Genomic DNA, 21,915 nt, shown 5'->3' on the forward strand with positions numbered 1-21,915 from the left:
AGCCGGCTGTAACGGCCGGTGCCGTAAAGCGAGGCGCAGGCGGCGCGACAGCTGAGAAGGTCCCTTTCCCGGGTGGCTGAGGAGCGAAGATGGCGGCTGGGGAGGTGAAGTCGGTGCTCTTCGTCTGCCTGGGTGAGCGGGGCGAGAGAAGAAGCGGATCTTCGTCCGTCCTCCTCCCGCCGCTCTTCGCTCTTCGGGCGGGGGTGTAGGGAGCGTGGCGAGGCGGGGGCCTCTGCCAGTGCTTGCCCGGCGGGGTTGCGGGGAGGCCCGGCCTGGAGCAGCCACTGCGGTATCGGCCTTTGCGGGGAGGGCCGGAGGGCGGAATCCCGTGTTGATAAATGCGAAGGTCGTTGAGGGGGGAAAGAGCGGCTCTTAAATACGCACTAAGTAATGCGAGCTGTGACTTAACTGCTGTTTCTGAAGAGCAGCCCATGTGTGCTGGTTGTGAACAGCATTCTGCACCGGGCTGCTCCGTGCTCGGTTCGGGGGTAGGAAGGAGGGAAGGGAAGCGCGCAGCCAGAGGCCGCCTCTGTGCCGGCAGCGGTACCTCCTGGGGGAGGGTTGCAGTTCGGAGCACCTGACGTTAAAAAGGAAAACGGTGGAAAGAAGGACTGAAGTTAATAGAGCTGTCTCTGTAAGAACAGAGGCTTGTAAGAAAAAGCATTTGGTGGAGGGTAAAAAGGATTTTGATCGATGGAATTATAGCCATCGTGGAAAGGAGTGCAGAGAAAATAACTTTATTGAAGGGCTACCTCAAAGAAGAACTAGGAAACATATATATATATATTGTATATATATTATATATATATATATGCACATTTTACTCTTTTTAAAGTATTCTGTGCATTTAAGTTGTGAACCTCAAGTAACAGAAAACACTTGTGTTAAACGGGCTCCTTAAAGGGTGTGGATACTTTCCTAAAGCTTAGAACAGTTGGTAACTGATAAGCGAGATGGTCACTTGCATCTTCACAACGAACAAATTTCTGACCTGTCTACATGGATTGCAGGGCTCTGCCCCAGTTTGTACATACTTTCTTTACACACCTGTTTCTGCTCCCTTTTGGGGATAAAGGCTAGAGAGTTTTTGGTTCTCATCTGAGGAGCCTTTAACATTATCTGCTTTTTAGCCTTAGCTACATGGTAAGAATTGATCCCTGGCATTTTGCCAGTTTTGTTACAAAACCACTGGTTCATATGTGGTGAGCTTTTTTTCTATGTGCTTTTATGTTGTAATAGGAGAAATGCAGATTAGATGAAAAGCATAACAAGACCTTAGTATTGTGAAATATATTCTGATGTTTACCACAGAGTAAAATCACTCCCTAATCATAATTTAGCTAAAATATTCTTTAGTAAAAGATTATCAGGTTTTGTATGTGTGGGTGCCAGTGGCCTAGGCAGACTTTTTTTTTTATGAAACCTTCTAATTATTATGCATTATTTTTTCCAAACACTCTGTTCTAAAGTCAGTAGTAACCCTTACAAAGCAATTCATATATATCTATGGGTCTGGGAATCCATGAAAGTGATTTGCACTGTAAAGTGCAAAAATCTCAACAAGATCCTAATCCATTTGAGTCTTTGATGAACTGTTACTAGTAGAAGTTAATACAATAATTTAGGTGGAATTAGTAACATTAAATTGAGGAAAGGGTGAACAAGTAAGGACTAATGTTAATGGGATAATTTTTTTGTTGTTTTTTTTTTTTAAGAAAATGTTGTAAATATCTTTTAAATTTTGTCTTCCATGTTACTATGTTACGGTTATAAAAGCTATGTTATGGTTATAAAAAAATTACCATAATGACATGTGATGTGTGAGAATTAATGTGGCAAGTACTCATTTTTTCCAGTCAAGTCAATATTCTTTTTAGTCAAGTTTTGAAGGCAGCTTGCTTTTTTTCCTACTTGAAGTTTGCTTGCTTTTTTTGTTAGTTGTGAAGAGAGATACTTATACCTTAATAGATTTTTTTTTTCCTCCTGAATTTTATTAGGAATAATAGCTGTGGTTGTTGTGGAGAGTATTAACCTGATTTCTACTACTGCATTTATCTGTACTATTTTGTGCTGATTAATGGAGCACATTAATTCTGAAGTTTGCACATTTAATGAGAGCTGATCCCTGAACGTACAAGCCTTCATGGAAAAACTACATTTTCTTTCTACATTAGATTGAAAGAAACATATTACTGAAGTATCTATTGACTGTTCTTTGTAATGAGATAAGCAGATACTCATTACACAACAAAATACAATCTAGTTAATGTGCATAACTACATTAATAAGACTTCCCCATCACTGAGAAATAATGAAGCACCCAGCAGCATATGTGATTACAGTATATGGAAAAGCACTGGGATGGTTTTTTTTATTTTTCATTTAGGCAAAATAATTAAAAATGGAGGTGAGCCAAAATGTGTTTTGCCCTTTTTACACTTGCATAGTTCATCTGGTTATTGATTGAGCTGCAGAAGGGATCCTAATGTCATGCTGTATTACATAAGTTAGCTTCTTTCACTGGTGACTTCTCCAGTATTAAATAAGAAGCTGCATGGGTATCTTGGACTAGGCACTGGCTTCCTCATCTCCTGCATATATGGAGAATGGGTTATAAGACTGGGGAACAGCAAGCTAAGTGCTTGCTGGTTAGGTCCCCAGAAGGTCCCCAGAAGTGCTACTTGTGATCCACTCAATATTGCCAGTAGAGATCTAGGCTGCATAAAATAATTCTAAAATTACAGTCTATTGAGTATGAGGAAATTGGTTTACATTTACAAAGAGATTTGAGTTGCTTAGTTCAGTTGTCACCATCCATTATATGCCTTTAGGAATAGCTAAATACAAGGCTTCATGGGACAAAATACCATTTATAACTGCAGAATAACAAAGAAGCAGCTTGGATAAAACACTGAATCATAGTATCATAGAATGTTGGGTTAGAAGGGACCTCAAGGATCATCTGGTTCAACCCTAATATTATTGTTCATATAAGATGTCTCAGCACCCCATCAAGCTGAGACTTAAAACTTTGCAAAGTGGGGGAATCCACCACTTCCCCTGGGAGACCATTCCAATGTCTCATAGTGAAAATTTTTCCTCTTGTATTCAAATGGACTCTCCCTTGGAGCAGCTTGGTCCCATTACACCTTGTCTTGTCCATGTGGCTCCTTGTAAATAGGGAATCTTCATCTTCTTTGTAGCTGCCCTTTAAGTACTGGAACATTTTTATAAGGTCTCCCTTAAATCTATGTCATCCTGGGGGGTGGCTCTCCTTTCTGGGGTGTCAACCTCTCCACTCATCTTAATGTCATCAGCGAACTCCATCAGGTTGCTCTTGATCCCAACATCCAGGTCAATGGAAAACAGCTGGGGTTCTTATCAAGCTGCCAAAAAGAGCAAATAACATCTTTTGGATAACGAAGAGAATGTTAGATAAGTGTAAGGAAAAGACCTTGCTTCTGTGCATCATTAGTGAGATAGCTGTAAGAACATAATGCCTTAATTAATCTGTGTTGCAAAATGATGCAGAAGTACTAGAGTTGAAAGCATGGTTGTAAAGTGTTGGAATTAAAAAGTATTAGGAGTCTGGAGTCTGGTTGTTGTGTGTAGGTGCTTATGTGCTGAAAAGTTTTATTTTTACTGGGGAACATTTATGTTGCTGAAAAAAGCATAATGTTCCAGTACTTGATAACTCAGTATAATTAATCTTGCTGCAGGGAAAGATTTTTAAAATGTGAACATGCAGTGAATTAGTTGCTTATTTGACTGCCATGAATCTTGGTGAATCATATTGCTATCAACATTAATTACATTGACTAAGCCTCAATTAGCTAGGCACTTTGAAACCCATTGCTCCTGTAGACATCCACAGTTAGATATCTTGAGCCAAAATTAATATCTGCTTAGATAATATATAAACACACACACATAAGCTAATGTTCCACTTCTGAGAGAAATCCCACTGAGTATTGGTAATTGGTAGATGTATAGAAGTTAGGTGATGTTGCTTATGTAGCTATATACTTGGGTGTTTCAGATAAAGAGTGTAAGTATTTAGTGAACTTGACTGTGAATGGAAAGGCTGGGGAATCAGGACTAAAATCAGAGCTGTGAGTGGTTCCTTATGAGACTAACTGTGCCAAGTATGACAACATAGGTTTAACTGGGAAGAAGTAGGAAGCATGATGAAGTTCAAGCAGAAACTTCAGCGCAGAACAGAATAGAGTGAGAAGTAGGTTTTAAACTCTTGCTTACAAAGAGATCCTAATGGATGATGTAAATGCTAGGGGGTAGTGGAATTACAGTCACTCAGATTAATTTACTGTGCATGGAAAGTAAGTAGAGTTAAAAGCAGGTTCTTAAAAGTGAGAGAATGAACGCTAATAGAAGTTACGTTACAAACATCAGACAATAGGGAAAAAAATAAAAATAAAAAAAAAAGGAAGAAGAAAAAAACATCTGCATTTGAGGAAGATTCGAAAGAGAGACCTGAATAAGGAGCAAATAAGATACGAAAGCAATTGTGAGAATAGTTATTGGATCAACAGTACCCAGAGATGAGCTGTGAACCTGAGCATAAAATGTGTTCAAGTTGTCTTTCCTGTCAGTAGAAGCAACACTTCCATTTATGTATGGGAACGGGTCAAAGATTATTGCTGACACTGGCGTAAGAACTCAAATACTTAAGCATCGGCTTGAACAGCCATCAGTGGAGTCCTTTTTCCTAGAAAATGAATGAGAAAGCATAACTCCATAGAATTGATCAACAAATGGTTCCAGTACTGATTCTGCAACTGATGTTTGAGTTTCTTATCCTTGGATCTTCATATTTGGAGAGGTCTGTAGGATCATCAGTGGGCAGGTGCTGTCTAGGTATGGTTTTTTAATTATTAAAAACTGCAATGTAAAAAGCTTGAAATATAAAAAATATAAAAAATTAATGGAGAAGGTGGAGATTCAGAGAACTTGAATACTGATATCCTCAACATAAAAAGAATGTGATCCAATCAGTCAGAAATACAACAAAGGAGAAAGGAACATCAGAGGATAGGTAGGAAGGGTGAACAAGTCACAAGGAGTAGCATGGGTAAACAGTTAGTGTGAATATAATATTGCAGAGTATGTGGAGAAAAGAGCCTCTGCTAAGCCAGTTTTGGGTTTCTGTCTGTAGTTCCCAAGAACAGATTTGAATTGTGATTACAGTTCCTTAATAGTGTAAATACCTCCAGTAGGGTCTTGAATGTGTCATTGTGGAAGACAGTTTTTAATACACAAACTAGATTACATGTTTGTCCCAAAAATAAGTTTAGTTATTGCTGGAAGTGGTATGTGTGTGTGTATAAATATATATATATATTTAGTCAGTCAGTGATCATAGTGCCATTCAGTATGATATTTACTATCATATCAGCACAGATGATATTTACAGCATTTTTAATTTTTTTTTAAAGTAATGAGCAGCTTATATACAGAATAAATTCAGTTCAGGTAAAACAGAAGGTTAAACAAATATAAAACCCCCAGAAGGATTTATTTCAAAACCACAATTTTGAAATTCTGAGAGCCAGGTAATGAATTAGTAGGATGACCAGTATTAACCAGTTCTTATTACTGAAATTTTTAGTGTAGTAATGAAACTTACTGTTCATGCACAAGTTGCATAGGATCATTTATACAGAGGAAAAACTTTACAGGGAGAAGTAGGTGGCCTCAGCAGCTGGTGCAGTGGAAACAGAATTTAATAGTTTTGAAAGAAGACTTAAAGGTTACTTATTTGAAGCAACAGAGGAAGAGGGAATGGACAAATTAGAATTAGGGGATTATGATTGCAAATTTGATACTTGTGAAGGAGTCAGATATGATAGTAGAAGTTATCTCAGGTTATTTTCAAAAGAGCAAAGTAAATATTTCTGACTTGTGTTAAATTGGTAAAAAGTTTTCCTGCAGTGTAGTATATGATTTTATTTGTCATGATTCAAGAAAAATTCAAATAAAAACAAGTGCAGAGTTGGCTTAACTGGAGTGATTAGATAAGAGTCAGTTAATTTTGTGAGGAGACTGAGAGCTTGGTTTGTTTTAGCACAGCTACCTTTGACAAGGGTTCTGTATCTGTTGAAGGAGGGAAAGGTTTTAAGATAGTGATGTTAATCAAGATCAGATGAGCAATAAGAATAATTAAGTGGTGACTGGAAGGTTTCTGGCAAGAAATGAGTGTCTGGAATAGCCTTTTAAGACTGATGATGCTTTTTGAAAGAGAGCTTGATGTATTTGTAAGAGAAGTGCTGCTGTATATGCCTGCACTATCAAAGGACTGGTCTCATTGATAGAGAAGATTTTTTACTCTCTTATGTTGTATGTTCCCATGTTCCCTGTTTTCTATTAAAAAATATTATTTAATGTTTAACTCAATTACAGAAGTGAGCTTTATCTTTTAATTTATTGCTATATTCTCTACCATTTTTGTAATTATTTTTCTTCCAAGATTGATTTAGCTTCTCTGCTTGGAATAAACTAGTTGAAACAAAGGAAACCATATGCTTTCTCCTGGAAGATCATCTACTGCCATCAAAATTGATGTAACGTTTCAGCAGTCTCAATGGTCAGCCAGTTCCTTTCACTCGTTTACTAATTTGATGCTCTCTAAAATTTTGAAAATGAATTTTTAATACTTCAGTGGTTCACTTAGCCACTTAGTTGTTTGTTTTGGGTTTTTTTTGTCATTGGCATGATTGACAGCAAGTTATTAAATGCTCAGGTCATAGCAGCTTCTTCCTCTTTAGCAGTGAAATATCTTCCTTGATATTTTGTTTGAAAATATAAGCATGAAAATGAGGCTCAGTTCCTGATCTGATTTTTTTGTTTGTTTGGGTTTTTTTAGTTGTTTTTTTTTTTTCTTCTCTGCTGTAATTTTAGCTTTGTTTATGGCCATTTCAGTTTTTTTACTGATGGAGATTTGGAAAGTATTTAATCAGTAGTAGAAGAGTAATTTATTTGAAAGTATAGGAATGAATGTTGTCATTTGTGATGTATTATACTTACCTGCTCCAAAGTCAAAGATGATTCAAGAAGTTATAGGTTCTCTTTGATGGGAAGTGTAGAATTTTTTGTAGAATTTATTGTGTATCTGGGTGGCATACCAAATTTCTGACTACCCATCTAGTTACTCAGAATTTGTGAAGGAAGAAAAAGTTCAAGTAACAGTTGAGTAGACTTCATTGTTGTTGTGACGTTTGATTCTTTTCAAAGATGTATTCTGGAAACATTTACCTTAGGTGGTAAACTTACAACTTCAGCAGTGGAGTAAAAATGCTGTAGATCCATTGTTTCTACTTTTAAGGGGCACTATATCATTGTTGAAATAAGTTCTTATTGACAGTAAAGTCAGATGGCTATTGCAGTTGAATACCACTGGGAAGGAAGACTGGCAAATACAATTCTCTAGTAAAGCATTAGTTGAAGGTTGCTACTGTGTAGGAAGATTTGTAGATAGAGATTACTTGGTGCCATTTAAATTCCTTTATTTTGCTAAGTCTTCTGTGGTCATGGATTCTTTGTGAAAAGAGAGCAATGAGTTTGCACAATATTCCTCCTATTTATTTTTATGTTACATGTTTTCATATAATAATACACATTTCAATGGATTGATGGATTGTATAGATTAATAGAATGACTCGGGTGGGAAGGGACCTTCAAACTGGATCAGGTTGCTCAAAGCCCCATCCAGCCTAACCTTGCAAACTTGTAATGGTGAGGCATCTCTAACTTCTCTGGGAAACCTGTTCCATTGTCTTACTACTCTCATAGTAAGAAAATTTCTTCCTTATGTATGATGTAAGTCTATCCTCTTTCAGTTTAAAACTGTCAGCACTTGTCCTGCTGCTACAGCTCCCTTTGTGTCTAGAAAGACTGCAATAAGATCTCCCCAGTCCTTTTCTTCTCCACATTGCACAACCCCAGTTCTCACTTAGAGATGTTCCATCCCTCTGTTATTTTTTGTGGCCCTCTTATGGACTCATTCCAGCAGGTCCATGTCCTTCTTTTCGCTGGGCACCTGAGAACTGGACACACTAGGTGTCATCTCACCAGATCGCAGTTGAGGGACAGATCACCTCCTTTGATCTGCTGGCTATACTTTTGATGCAGCCCAGGATACAGTTGGCTTTCTGTAGGTGCATGCTGCCAGCTCATACCCAATTTTATAACCTTTGGTATCCCCAAGTTCTTCTCCTCAGGGCTGCACTCCCCTAACTCCCATCTCATGCTCATACTGGAGATTGCCCCAAACCAGGTGCAGGACTCTGGATTTATATCCTTGCAGAATCTCCTGGGTTATAACAAGATAAGCAATTCCACCTAAGTAAATAAAAATCTTTAATCTGCTCTGTGTTGATAAAAAGACAGTAACTGATTCTTCATCCTTAATTGTCAGAAATTTCACTATGCTCTTCTGTTTCTGTAGGAAACATTTGTCGCTCTCCAATAGCCGAAGCAGTTTTTAGAAAGCTTGTAACTGATGAAAAGGTTGAAAATAAGGTAAGCTATTTATTTCTGTTTCTGCCTAAAAAGTAAGTGCCTTTTAGCCAGTGATTAGAAGGATAAGCAGTGAGAAAGGAAACATAAAAATATAAATTTGTTTTTCTTCAGTGGAGGATAGACAGTGCAGCGACATCCACCTATGAAATAGGAAGCCCTCCTGACTATCGAGGACAGAATTGCATGAAGAAGCATGGCATTCCCATGAATCATATTGCCAGGCAGGTACTGTACTTAAATTTTCTTTAAATATGTATATGTATTTGTTTTGTTGTTACAGTGGATGACAGACAGTGCTGCTGTTTCAGACTGGAACGTGGGGCTCTCCCCAGATGCAAGGGCTTTAAGTTGTCTAAGAAACCATGGCATTGAGACAGCACATAAAGCACGGCAGGTAGAAGAGAGTATATTTTCTTTTTTATTCATACCCATGCTTTGTTTAGCCCTAACCATTACAATCACAGAAGTCATTTGACCAATGCATGGTTAAACATCAGGTGATAAATGCAGTTTTTCAAAGGACTCCAGAGAGGCCTAACTCTTCTACTTGGGGTTGTTGAGCTGCTTGTTATTAAGCTTCGTTGGAAATATAACTAGGAAGCACTGGAGCACTTTCTGAATTATAGAAAAATCCTGTTTGCAAATGTTTAGTATTTTGGGCATTTTTTCTGAAACACTTTATAATACTTTATAAAAATTGACTTACTGTAGTAGTCTGTGATGCTACTTTCAGCAAGGAATTGTATTTTTATTTAGCAGGTTCAATGTAGAATACCTGTTCAACCATCAGAAAAAGCTTCTGCTCTTGCATGAAGATTTTTAAAAGAAATGTAGAGTGCTAAATTAGAACAAATGCATTCAAACCCAAGATTAGTAGTGTGACCGATGGTACCTTCAGAGATAAACATACCCTTAAAGCATTCCTAAGTCAATGATGGGTTTGTCATTTAGTGAAATCTTCTAAGTTTTGCCAGAGCTCACCTCAGCTGTCATTAACAAAGCAATGTGTATATCCATGCTGCATTACAGAGAAGTTGGAAATAAATGTGTCTGTTTAAATTATTCAGATGCTCAAATAAATGCACATAACTTGCAACAGTTAATCGTTCTCTGGATATGAGATATTCCTTGAGGGCTTGACCTTTACTTACCCTGAGTTTATGCCTCTAGTTCCTGTACTGACAAAAAGCTGAACTACTTTTGTTATTATCTTCCATTTCAGTTCCCTTCAGAATTTTACTACACCTTACTGAGGTCATATTTACTTTCTTCACCTTCAAAGACAATATGTTGAGTTTTTTAACTTTTAAAATAAATTCCCTCAATTAGTCAGTTGCCCTCTGCTGACCTTTCCTGATGTTAATCTCTGTTATATAATAACAGATAATTGAGCACAACATAGTTTCAGATTTTCTAGTTTTACTGTTAGAATAATTACTGGATATTGTGTGTTGTGATCTTGTTACAAGTTTGGGATTTACTATTTATCAGTGCTAACAAACAACATTATTTATCATTATGCTAAATGGTACTGAAACTAATCAGACAGTGTTCCAGTGATGGTAATTTTATATGTTTGTATTAAAAGATAAGCCTTGGAAACTTTTGGACATTACTTGAGTGATTTATGAGCAGTTAAACAAAAGCAAAGTATCCAAAACCAGTTGATCATCTGTCTTGAAACAAATGCACTTCTTTTGCAAAGAGGGAAAAACCCAAACACTTGAATGAAGACATTTACTTATACACTCTGGCAAGTGAAGAGATTTTTAAAGCAGAAGAGCCTACAATGTTGTAGATACAGGGAGAGAAAATTAAGAATGAGACAATAAAATGAAAGAATAATAGGTTGAAAATTTGTCAGAAAGAATCCCAGTAGAAGCAATTTCTTTTACAAATAAAATTCACAAATCCATGAACTACAGATAACTGTTCATTTTGCACTGATGTTAACTATGCAACTCCATTATCTTTTTCAAACTTCTGTCAAATGGTCTCTGCTGATTCTCCAAACTGTGTACCTGATATATAGTCTTGTAGTACTTCTGGAAAGAGGGATTCAACCGTGGAGAGTAGGACTTTTCAGAGTGGTCATGTTAGTACCAGTGAAAGTGTATTTATTACAGTATTAGAGACAAACTTGAGGATAGAATTTTGCATGAGATTTCTTTCAGAACAAATGAAATGGAAGCTGCGGTTGGGGGATTTATCTTCTGATGCCTTCAAAACACTGTCATAAGATGACAGCCTCATGCTATTACTCTCCTCCTTCCTGTGGAAGAGTGTTACTCACCCAGTGAAAGGCAGTTTCTTTCATGTAATTCTGTGCATAATTACGATAACCATGGGTTGTATCTTTTTTAAATTCAAAACTCAATAATGCTAGAGGATTGATTTACGTAAGAGAAAATGGTGAATTGGTTCCATTCTACCATTGTATACAATGATTGTTTATGTGAATTTTAAGTGAAAAGTGAAGTATAAAATTATGTGTCTATATATAAAATAAAGATTTTGTTAACATTTCAGTTGATGTTAGGTTGCTATATGTTTAGGCATCTGTTGAAATTTTCTAAGCTCCTTAGTTTTCATGCACAAAGCAGACAGGTATTAATCAGTTCCACTTTTATTCATGCTGAGGCCAAAATTGATTTATGTATGAGTCATAGAGTGCCTTTGCCTTAAATATGAAATTGAGATTAGATGAAGGTTGTATTAAACATTTTCCCAACTTGATAAATTTGAGGACTACTGCCTCTCTTTGGTTTTTAGACTGAGAAAAGGAGATTTTCCTTCTGTAAACAAAGGGAGGTGGTTAACAAATAAATTGGAATGATTGTGTTTCTCAACTGAAGGTCTCTAAAAATGGTTTGATATGTTTTTTTAATGTCAACTTAATGTTGTTGTAGTTCCATCCAAAGTTGACTACTTGTGCTCTGCTCTGTTCTTCTCAAAATGTACATACATTTCTATGTCCTCAGTTTCTTCCCTCAAAATACTAGCTGTCATAGTTCTGAGGAAGATTAAGTTCAGTCAAGTTTGCTCAGTTAAGGATTTTGTATCTGATAATACTGTAGGGCTTAAGAAGACCAGCAATCTTTTTTTAAGGCTACATTGGCACCTGTGTTAGTGCTGATTCAGATGTAATAACTGTCAAGTTGTCAAGTATACAGAGAATGTGGGAAGCGTGGCAGGTGTGTTTTTCCTTTCATTGGGTTTTATTTTATTCTTACATAGGTCCACACTACAAAGAAATCTGTGCCCACGTACTTTACAGGGGCCAGTGTCCAGCTGTGTAGAGCAATCAGAAACAGCTACTTGAGGTACTGCTTAGAATTGCCAGGAAAACGGAGCTATTTCCACTGCAAAAATATTTTCGTAGGTCAGAGGCATTGCATGAATACAGCAAATATTTTTACAGTGAAAGTGCAGTCTGCATTAGTTTTGACCATTAACCCTTTCTTTTCAAAGGCCTCCTCTCCACCTTCCCTTCCATTTTCCTTTTGTGGAATGTTTCATTTGTGGCTTTACCCTGGTGATAATTTCTGTAGGTTTTTCCTTACTTCTGTAGTGGGAGCTTAGTCAGTATCTGCTGTTTGCACAAAAAAAGAAGTTGGGTTTCTTTTAATCTAGAACCTTTTTTTAAATATGTAAAAAATTTTCACAAGTTAAAACTCTGATTTAAGTTTGGACTTTTTATCTGCTCACTTGCTTACTTACTTCTCTAGTCCATCCTTCCCACAGATTCCATAAAAACCTATACTGAACAACCTTTCCAGGTTTCTTTGTTACAATTCTCCACATAGGACTATGCATGAAATGCAGTCTTAATGTAAACTCATTAGAGATTTTACTCCACTTATTCTTCCCTGTTCTGGACATTTGGTTCAGATATCTTATACTGTGTTTTGTGGACATGGTCTAGGAAAATTTTAACCCAAGCTAAGGCTTAAATGTAAATTAAAATATAATTATACTGGTAAAAATCTGCAGCCAACCTTTTTCTACTACAGATAATAACATCCCTGCTTAAGTTAGTGGTTTATCTGCAGTGTTTGCCTACCTGACTCTAAACTCAGATCTCTGAATTTAGTTAATATTCATGTTTAGGAGTCAGTAATTTACAGGAAAGAAAAATAAAGTATGATGGTAGACAGATGTACAAATAGAACTCAGATTTTTTTTTTTAGGAGATTTTAACTTCTACCATCATATTCAGCTTTGAGTTTCATTTGGTATTCTTTTCTGTGCAGTGACAAAATTTCTAGATTGGAATCATTGAACTGAATTCCAGGTTACCATTTTTGTTTTCCTATCAGTTATTTGTCTACATTTTTATTGCATGGTTCCCAAAACTGGAAACCTGTTTTAGCTTTAGTAACTGAAAAGCATTAGAAAAGTCACTTATAATGATGTTGTAAGTTGATGCATGAGATTTTTTTTTTAAAAAAAGTGGTAATTTTTTTGATGAAAAACCTGCAGATATGGATAAATAAACATCTTAAATGCCTTATGGTACTGTAAATGTTCATGAAGTTTTATTCTTTTGACCTTTGTCTCTTAATAAATCAGAACTACTAAATTTGAAATACTTTTTTCCCCTTTTTGTAAATCAAAATTCAGATTAAAGCACATATTTCTAATTCTAGGTTACGAAAGATGATTTCCAGACCTTTGATTATATACTTTGTATGGATGAAAGCAATCTAAGGTAATGTATGAAAGATGGAACAAATCCATATGGATTCCTTGTAGTGATCCTTAAGTCAACATGTCATGTTTTACTGCCTACCTTGTCGGTGTTTGGTTTTGGTTTGTTTGGTTTGATTGTTGGTTTCTTGTTTGTTTGTGTTTTTTCTTTTGTTTTTTTTGTTTTTTGTTTTGTAATTATTTTTTTAATGCATTTGTGTATGATACCCTAATAGATGATAGATGTTGTCTTCTAATAAGTTTAGTGAACTCAATGGTCTGTTTGGATTAAGGTAATGGAAATTTTTTATAGTTTGTGCTATAGATGTGCAGTTGATGCCAGTATAGTTAAGACTGAGGACATTGAAGGGATGACTGAGGAGCAGCTGAGGTCACTTGGCTTTTCAGTTTGGAGAAAAGGAGGCTGAGGGGACCTCATAGCAGTATAGGGCTTCCTCACGAGGGGGAGGGATGGGACTGGTACTGATTTCTTCACTCCTGTGACCAAAGACAGGACTCGAGGAACTTGTAGGAACCTGAATCGGGGAAGGTTTATCTTAGATATTTGGAAAAAGTTTTTGACCCAGAGGGCAGCTGAGCAGTGGAACAGGCTCCCTAGAGAAATGGTCACAGCACCAAGCCTGCCTGAGTTCAAACAGTGTTTGGATGATGCTCTGAGGCACATGGTGTGATCCCCAGAGGCAGCCTGCATAGAGAAAGGAGTTTCTGAGGACCATTACTCATTAAATTAGTTTAAAAAATAAAAAACGAAAACACCAAACCAAGCACCACATAACTAAAATAACTATAATTTTGTTGACTTTTCTGGAATGTGTTGAATGACTCTTACAGAGACTGCAGAAATGAAGGGCTCTGTAACCCCTTGGCTTGACTTCAGCATGTTAGGCAATGACATTACTAAGCTTACTTCTATTTTCACAGAATCAGAATGTTTGGGGTTGGAAGGGATCTGTAGATACCATCTAGTCCGACCCTCCTGCCAAAGCAGGATAACTTAGGGCAGGCCACTCAGGAACACATCCAGGGGAATTGTGAAAGTCTAGAGAAGGAGACCCCATAGCCTCCCTGGCAGCCTGTTCCAGTGCTCTGCAACCATCACAGTAAAGAAGTTTCTCCACATGTTGAGGTGGAACATGTTATTCCCTGTCCTATTACTGGGTACCACTGAAAAGATTGGCCTCATCCTCTTGACACCCTCCCCCCAGATATTTATAGACATTAATAATATTCTCTCTCAGCCTTCTTTTCACTTGAGTTCTTAAATGGAAGCTTACTTCTGTATTTATTAACAATTGACATGAGTTGTAGAGCAGAAGAAATGTAACAGCTGCAATAGGGATATTGCTACTGCTTCACTGAAATTTCACCTTAAACTTGCACCCAGTTCAACCATTTTCCCTGAGAGCACCTACTTGTAGCACTATGAGGGCAAGCTGATTCCAGGTGTTGATACAGAATGCCTGTTGTATCTGAGAAGAAACATTTGGGACATCCCTTTTCCTTAGCATGGGAGCCACCTGGCCTTTTCCTGTTCATTAGGTGGCCTAAAAAAAGCCTGGAAAGAAATGTTTATACTGTTAACTGAATGTAGTAGGACTTTGCATGATTTAGAGGCATGCAATGCCTTCATGAATGAGAGAAATTTCAAAATACCAATTTAAAATACTGGTTTTGAACAGGTGGGCAAAACTTACTTGTACTTTGGTAAAATAGCTAGAGAATTAATACAAGCTGAAGGTGAGTATTGGGAGTACTAATGATTAATTTGACAAAGAATTTAAGTTGATGAACTTACTGTTACAAAGCCCAGGTAGCCTTAGGTTGAGTGCTTGACTGCTTATTTATTCTGTGAATTAAGTTTATGTATATGTCATCCATACTTGATTAAAAACAACAACAACAAAAAACCCCAGAACACACAAGGAACAAACAAAAATGAGGAGCAGCATAGAGAGTCCACAGGACTGACTTGAGTCCAGATGCATATTATTTTCCTGTGTTCTCAAGAAATGGTCATGAGCATTGCATGCTGATGCCAAAATTTCTGAAGAAAAATCAGTTGAAAAAATGTTATTCTCTTATACAGAGATCTGAAAAGAAAAAGCAATCAAGTGAAAGACTGCAAGGCCAGGATTGAACTACTTGGAACTTATGATCCGCAGAAACAGCTTATCATTGAAGATCCATACTATGTATGTGTAAGAAATTCTTTGAGTGGCTTGATTAAAAATTATGTATATATGGTATATAATCTTTCCAGATCCCACAGTTGACATGTGACACATAATATGCTGTTTATAATTTACATTATAAATTACTTGGATAGGAAAGGAAACCATGTCTTTAGGTTTGTAACAATTACTTAAATTTAAATGATGCAATTGCTTATATTTTCAGTATTGGGTGAAGCCTTGGTTGGTCAGTTTCCTTTTAAAGAGGATATAATTGGTAAAGATTGAGACAAAGGCATGTACAGAGATGGTCAAAGAAGTTGAATAATATCAATGAGCAGCAACCAATTAGATTGGTCAGTGTGGTCAGAAGATTCTTCAGTTTAGAAAGGAGAAGTGGATGAAGATATCTAAAAGGGTTCTATAAAATCTTGATATCGTACGAGAAGGTGAATAAGGAATTTCTGTTCCTTACCAAAAAAAGTAGAGAAAATCAATTGGCATCAGTGTGAAGCAAGTTGAAAAGAGAGAGTGTTTGTTTTTCCACACAGCGTGAAACTCAACATCACAGGTTTCTGTGAATGTAAAGAAAAAAAAAAAAAAAAAAAAAAGACTTAAAAGGGCTCAAAAAGTGAATGGAAGAAATATGTCAAGGAAAGTAAAGTTCATTCCAGGACTGTTGGGTACAAAGTCACAGTGTTTGTCTGTGGAAATTTCTGAGCTGCAGGTAGCTTAAATGAGGGGAAAATATGCAAAAACTTTCACCAAGTCTTTCGTGTAATGCTGTCCTTATGCTTCCCTAATGCCAGTTACTTGCCATTACTGACAGAAGGAAACTACTTTGCAAAGTTTTTTTGAGCCAATATTACTATTCTTACATTCTTTTTCCTCTGTTCTTTTCTAGGGGAGTGAAAAGGACTTTGAAACTGTTTATGAGCAGTGTGTTAGATGCTGCAAAGCATTTCTGGAAAAGTCTCATTAATGCTTCATAATGTTACTTCTAAAATAAAATAATTAGCTTCTCCTGAAATACGTAAAATTTACTTGATTGGTGTATTTAAATTGTAAAATCATGCTTCAGTGGGTTCTAAACTTTTTCAGTTTAATTTGATACTTTAGCTTTTCTGTCATCTAATTAAAAATATAGAAAAGTTTTAATTGGATAGGAGTATCAACTATTTTGTAACACATCAATGTAATAGCAAAATATCTATAATACAGATTAAATTTATCTGTAAACTCTTCTAGTGCTTTCAAACACTGCAAAAGTAAGTAACATCTTGCTCCTTCTTGTGCTTTACCAACTAAACTGAGGTCTTCTCATTGTGCCCTAAGTGAACTAATTTAAGTCAAATTTCAGTGAGAGTCTGTGAGGTAATAGTTGATGCACTGGAGTGTCTTACTTGTATTGTTAGACAGCCTTTGGGAATGAAGGTATTTCATATTGAGCCTTCTGGTCTAAAAGAACTGTCACCAGACAGACACTGCTCTTATCACTGTTTCCAAGTTTAAGCAAGGAAAAACCTCTGTGTCTGTCATCAGGATCCTGTGAAGATGGATTTTGTATGACTTTCAATGCTCAGTTATTTAAAGAGAGTTATTAACAGTTATTTTTGTTCTGGTACATTTTTATACTGATTAACTCAGTTCAGAAGTAGTGTTTGATGTTAATAGTACTTCTCTGGCTAGTCTTCCTTTGGTTTTGTGATCAGTTCCTAGCACACTGATACAAGTATATGTAACATAGCATTTACTTTGAGGGCAAAACAGGTCAGCTTAAAAGTCTTAATTGCAAAATCTTATCTTGTAGTAAAATACTCAGATCCATGCAAATGTTATCAAATGAGAGTCTGCTGTAATCTGAGTTTCTGTAGGTGTTGGGCAATGTTTTTACCTTTACTCAGGAGAATGGATAGCCCATCAAAAGTGTTCTCTGAGAATATAGTTTAATCTGAAGGCAGTCTATCTGTAATGTAATACAACGTTAACAGAAGGCTAATAAGTAGAAAATTCTGCTCTTGGACAAAATTGAAGGCTTTGTAAAACTTGTCTGTTTGTCTGAACATCACATTTCATTTCTGCTTTGGAAAGGTGCTGAGGTAGCAGCATAACTGATACCATGGTAATTTTCCTGTTTCGGATAATACTAGCACTGGTATGAACTTGCATTACCATATTATCTGTGAAATCTGCTTTCCTGTTTGTTTAGCCTTAGTTTTGCCTCTGCCTGCCTTCTAAACTAGTAGAGTAGGCTCCTTTTTTTTTTTTTCATCCACTCTCCTTCTAGAAGAGAGATGCATTTCAATAAAGGGCCTTGTTATTCCTGGCAAGGGAGGAATTCTGGTGTCAGTCTGTGTGAGCTGCAGCCTGCACAGTGGAGGTTAAGTTTCCTGAGATTCTGCCTGTGGAACAGCTGTGTTTGTATTTAGTGAGGTTTCTGCTTTGTGCTAAAATTTAAGTCAGGCATAAAACTTTAAAACCTGTTAACAAAAAGACAAGTGGTAGATGAACACCTATATACATGAATCAGGATCTTTGTGCATTATTGCATTACCAATAGTTTTGACTTTTAAATAACAAGCTGGAAATTTCCAAGTAAATAGTTGTTTCTCTATGTGCACAAGGAGTAAAATATGTATTTCAGGTCAGATCAAGCACTTACACCAGAACAACATTTCTATTTCTTTTGTAAATGCTTTGACAAAATAAATGAGGGAAAATAATGGGCAGTTAGGGTCAAACTATCTTAAATGTGGTTTTATGCACTAACTTCAGAAGTGGAAGTACTTAGGAATACTCCTAAATGCCAAGGCGATATTTAGAATATTCCAGTGAATATAAACTCAGAAGATTGAACATGTGATGGTTTGTGCTTTCCCATTCATGACTGAGTAGGAATTCAACCTATAGTTTTCTACATATTACAGTTTAAGATTTAAAATTTGTAAATCTTTATCTTCATGCTGCTGGGGTAACAGAAAGGAAAAGACTATGGTTGTTTTCCTTCTGTAGTCTTAGGAATCTTTCTGTAAAGTGATACTAATTCAAAGGTATTTGTGCTAAATTCGGTTTGGATTTTAAAAGTTTCAGCCTTGGGGTGTATTTTCAGCAAGTATTCTGTTGGCTAAATAATTCACTAGCTCTGTTAGGAGGAAACAGCTGATTGATTGATTGATTGACTGATTGTTTTTGTACTTAGTATGTTTCTTTTGGAGGAAGGGAAGGAGAACATAACAGTATTTTAAAAGAATCTGTAGAATACAAGAATACAGAAGAGGAATAGTCTTGAGGAAGGACAGTTGCACAATACCGTTATTTGGGTTCCAAGAGAAACAGTGATCATAGGATTAATACACAAATTATGTATCATACCAATACACAGCTAAGCTCTTACAGCTTTGCAATACCACTCATTAAAAAAGATACAGAATTGACTTCTTCCCCCTCTGCCCACCTTGGCTTTTTTTTTTTTTCATTTATATAGTAAGTTTATACCTAAGACTAAGTAAAAAACCTCTGGTATGGTATAGTTGTATTTTCTGTCAAAGCATGCTCACTTCTGCCCAATCAAAAATCTGCTGTGGAATTTGTTTATATTCATGTATTAAGTCATTAAATAACTTACTATTTTCCTTTTACAAGGAAATTTTTCTACAGAGTTTTTAGTTACCCACATTTCAAGCATCCACTACAAAAAGAAAGATTTCTACTAATTTGAACTCCCATGTTAAATAACATGCTATAATCTGATTTCAGTCACCAGGAAGCAGTTCTACCCAGGTGTTAGTGCAGATGTTGAGCTTAATGAATCCTGTATCTTAACTATCAATATTTTGGTGTGCATGTGTTACTTCTATTGGGAAATGAATTTAGTGATCACCAAAAGCAGCTACAAAATATTTACTTCTCCCTTACTTAATAGAGCCATACTCTAGGATGGGACTCTGTTCTGTATTATTTTGTCTTTTTTCCTTTAAGGAACTAGATTCTGAAGGTTCATAAATGTATGAATGTCAAGTATCCCAGCTCCTAGTTATTTCTCAGGGTGGGGAGGGGTGTGTTTTATTTTGTGGCTTGAATTGCAGATAAAATGGAAGCTAAATTCCAGTATTAAGATAAAAGTACCTGATGTTCATCTACAAATCACACAAATTTTTCTGCCTGATTGAGCCATTTTATTATGACAATTGTATTTAATTTAAGGAAGAAAGGGAAATGTGTTATCAACTTCCTGAGTAAGTGTTCGCTGACTGTAAAAATTTTGTGATGTTAAGATGATTTCTGGGACATGTGCTAATTATATTGCCTCTGTTTAACCATTTCTCATTAAAAAAAATTCAAGTTTATAATGCTGTAGAGAATGAAAGTAGCTTTATTTTCTGGGCATATTGCAGGAGTGGAACACACAGATCTGTCCATCCTTACAAATGTATAGAGTGTCCAAATTACTGGACTTCTCTGGGGTGGGTGTACCATTTATTCTTCTTCTTGTCAGCTCTTGACAAAACCAGGTTGAGGTGTGTATCAACGATAGTAGCTGCTGGAAGATGGTTTGTTCATCTGGATTCAGTGAAAAGAAAGAAAACTGAGAACAACTTAATACCAAACACTTTATTACTTACGCTTCTTGTTATTTACAGTATCTACATATTGCACTTTTGCTGGAATGTTTTATACATTTATTATATAAAGTAATTTAATGGCATTTGTGTTTGTGTACAAAATACATGCTCCACTGTCCTCAAAAATATGTCTACTTGGAATTGTGTTCCTGTTTGTCATGCAGTTTTGTACTTCTAGGGTACAATGTGACCCCAATGCAAGTCTGTTTTAACCAAACTTTTTAAAAATTGCCTAAGCATGAAAGGATATCAAGTGACCACAAGTACTGTGGAGCAGATCTTTAGTAGTTCTAGATATACAAACAAACATTCCTTAAAACTGTAGAATTAAGCAACAGAACATCAATTTTCTTGGTGAAATATTTGTGTTTACATAATTTTGGCAGCATTACACATCAGTTGTAAAGTGTGTTCTTTAAGTACAGAGCGTTAAGTACTATTGGCAGTTATGCTACTGTAAAGAATGTCAGTCTGCAAATTGTTGACAACATACAAAATGCATGTTAAGAATTGTGGGAAGTAGTCTGTCAATCTGCAAAAATAAATCTCTTGTTCACAATGGAATATGTTATAAAGGTAATAAGTTCTGTTTCCCTGTTGATTTCCAAGGCACTTCTCTTGGTTCTTGGTGGTTCTTTTCTTGGTAATATCATCTGGTGGACTACAAGAAAAAAGAATATTGATTTTCATCATTGTTATACTCACATACGTGTGTAAGAATGTATTTATCATATTGACAATAGTAAATAAAACTAGAATTCAGTACAAACTTTCAAAAGATCCAATAGTGCATTTCTGATTTAGCTCAGTTTAGTTTATATCAGCCTACTGCTAAATTACTGCTTTGTTAATCAAGGCTGAAATTTTGGAAAGCATCCATTTTTGTGTGGGTTCATTTTATGTAGACAGATTTGGAAAATACAGCTCTACCTATTAAAAACAGACTCATAATTACATTTAACCTGTTCCTATGAGTGCAGCTTTGAAGTAAAAAGTGAGTAAAAGTGAATAATATCCTCCAGGATGGTATTGCATTTGGTCCATTAGAGAAGAGATCTGGATTCATATAAACAAGAAAGAAATAGAAGAAACTTTCTTATTTTTGGTCATATAAATATAGCCCCTGGGAAATGCAAACACTGAAGCAGCACCAAGTGAGTAGGAGCTGCAGAAGTTCATTCTATTAACTCTTCCCAGAGTAGTTTCTTGGAATGAAATCATAACCTTTTTTTTGACACTGGTATCAAAATCACTGACACAAAATCAGAGTTTTCCCCATTGCTTATGTATGTATATTGTCTGTAGTCTAGAATTGTTAATTCAAAAATTGAGAAGTGAAGGTTTCCAAGACCCTTTTTCCTCACAGCTTTAAGCCTTATGAGGAAATGTAGTGTAGCCATCTCTGTGTATACAAATCTACAAATCCATCCCCTCTCCCTTGACTCCTGAGATTTTTTGCAGTCACATTCTCTAGACAGGTGGCCACTGAATGCTGAAACTCTGCCTACCCATTTCAAGCTGTTAATGCCCTTAATTTAAAATAAAAAAATAACCTATCTCTTCTTAGGAACTGCACAGGTGAAAGACACCGCGTGTGAACATATGTAGCTGAAGGTTATGTGTCATACACACCAGAAGTATGTGGGAGATAAAAAAACAGTGGGTCTCTGATGAGAGTTCTGCTGATGTCATGGTTAAAACTTTCATCTTACTTGTCTGAACATATGTAACTCTCTTTCCCGTGATCAGTGTGAATTCTTCAATATTTTGAGTTTCTCTAAATTTTCTACCGTTTAATTTGTAATAGAATAATTTGAATGCAAAGTCAGCCAGATTTGACATAATCTATTGGAAATCAAGCTATGGGTGCATACAGA

The 21,915-nt window shown here is 36.2% G+C and overlaps 1 protein-coding gene across 2 annotated transcripts; it reads left to right on the plus strand.

The window, feature by feature from the left end:
* Nucleotides 1-31: 31 nt before the first annotated feature.
* On the plus strand, nucleotides 32-20,818 carry ACP1 (acid phosphatase 1). 2 transcript variants are annotated; one of them, XM_030446746.1, is made up of 6 exons: nucleotides 32-132; nucleotides 8,462-8,535; nucleotides 8,647-8,760; nucleotides 13,185-13,246; nucleotides 15,332-15,437; nucleotides 16,321-20,818. In XM_030446746.1, the coding sequence occupies exons 1-6, from the start codon at nucleotides 90-92 to the stop codon at nucleotides 16,396-16,398; spliced, it is 477 nt and encodes a 158-aa protein (XP_030302606.1). In that variant the 5' UTR covers nucleotides 32-89; the 3' UTR covers nucleotides 16,399-20,818. The 2 variants fall into 2 exon arrangements, with proteins under 2 accessions (XP_030302606.1, XP_030302607.1); XM_030446747.1 differs by lacking the exon at nucleotides 8,647-8,760 and adding an exon at nucleotides 8,816-8,929.
* The last annotated feature ends 1,097 nt before the right edge of the window (nucleotides 20,819-21,915 follow it).

The sequence above is a fragment of the Calypte anna genome, chromosome 3, assembly GCF_003957555.1.
Source record: "Calypte anna isolate BGI_N300 chromosome 3, bCalAnn1_v1.p, whole genome shotgun sequence".
NCBI classification, from domain to species: Eukaryota; Metazoa; Chordata; class Aves; order Apodiformes; family Trochilidae; genus Calypte; species Calypte anna.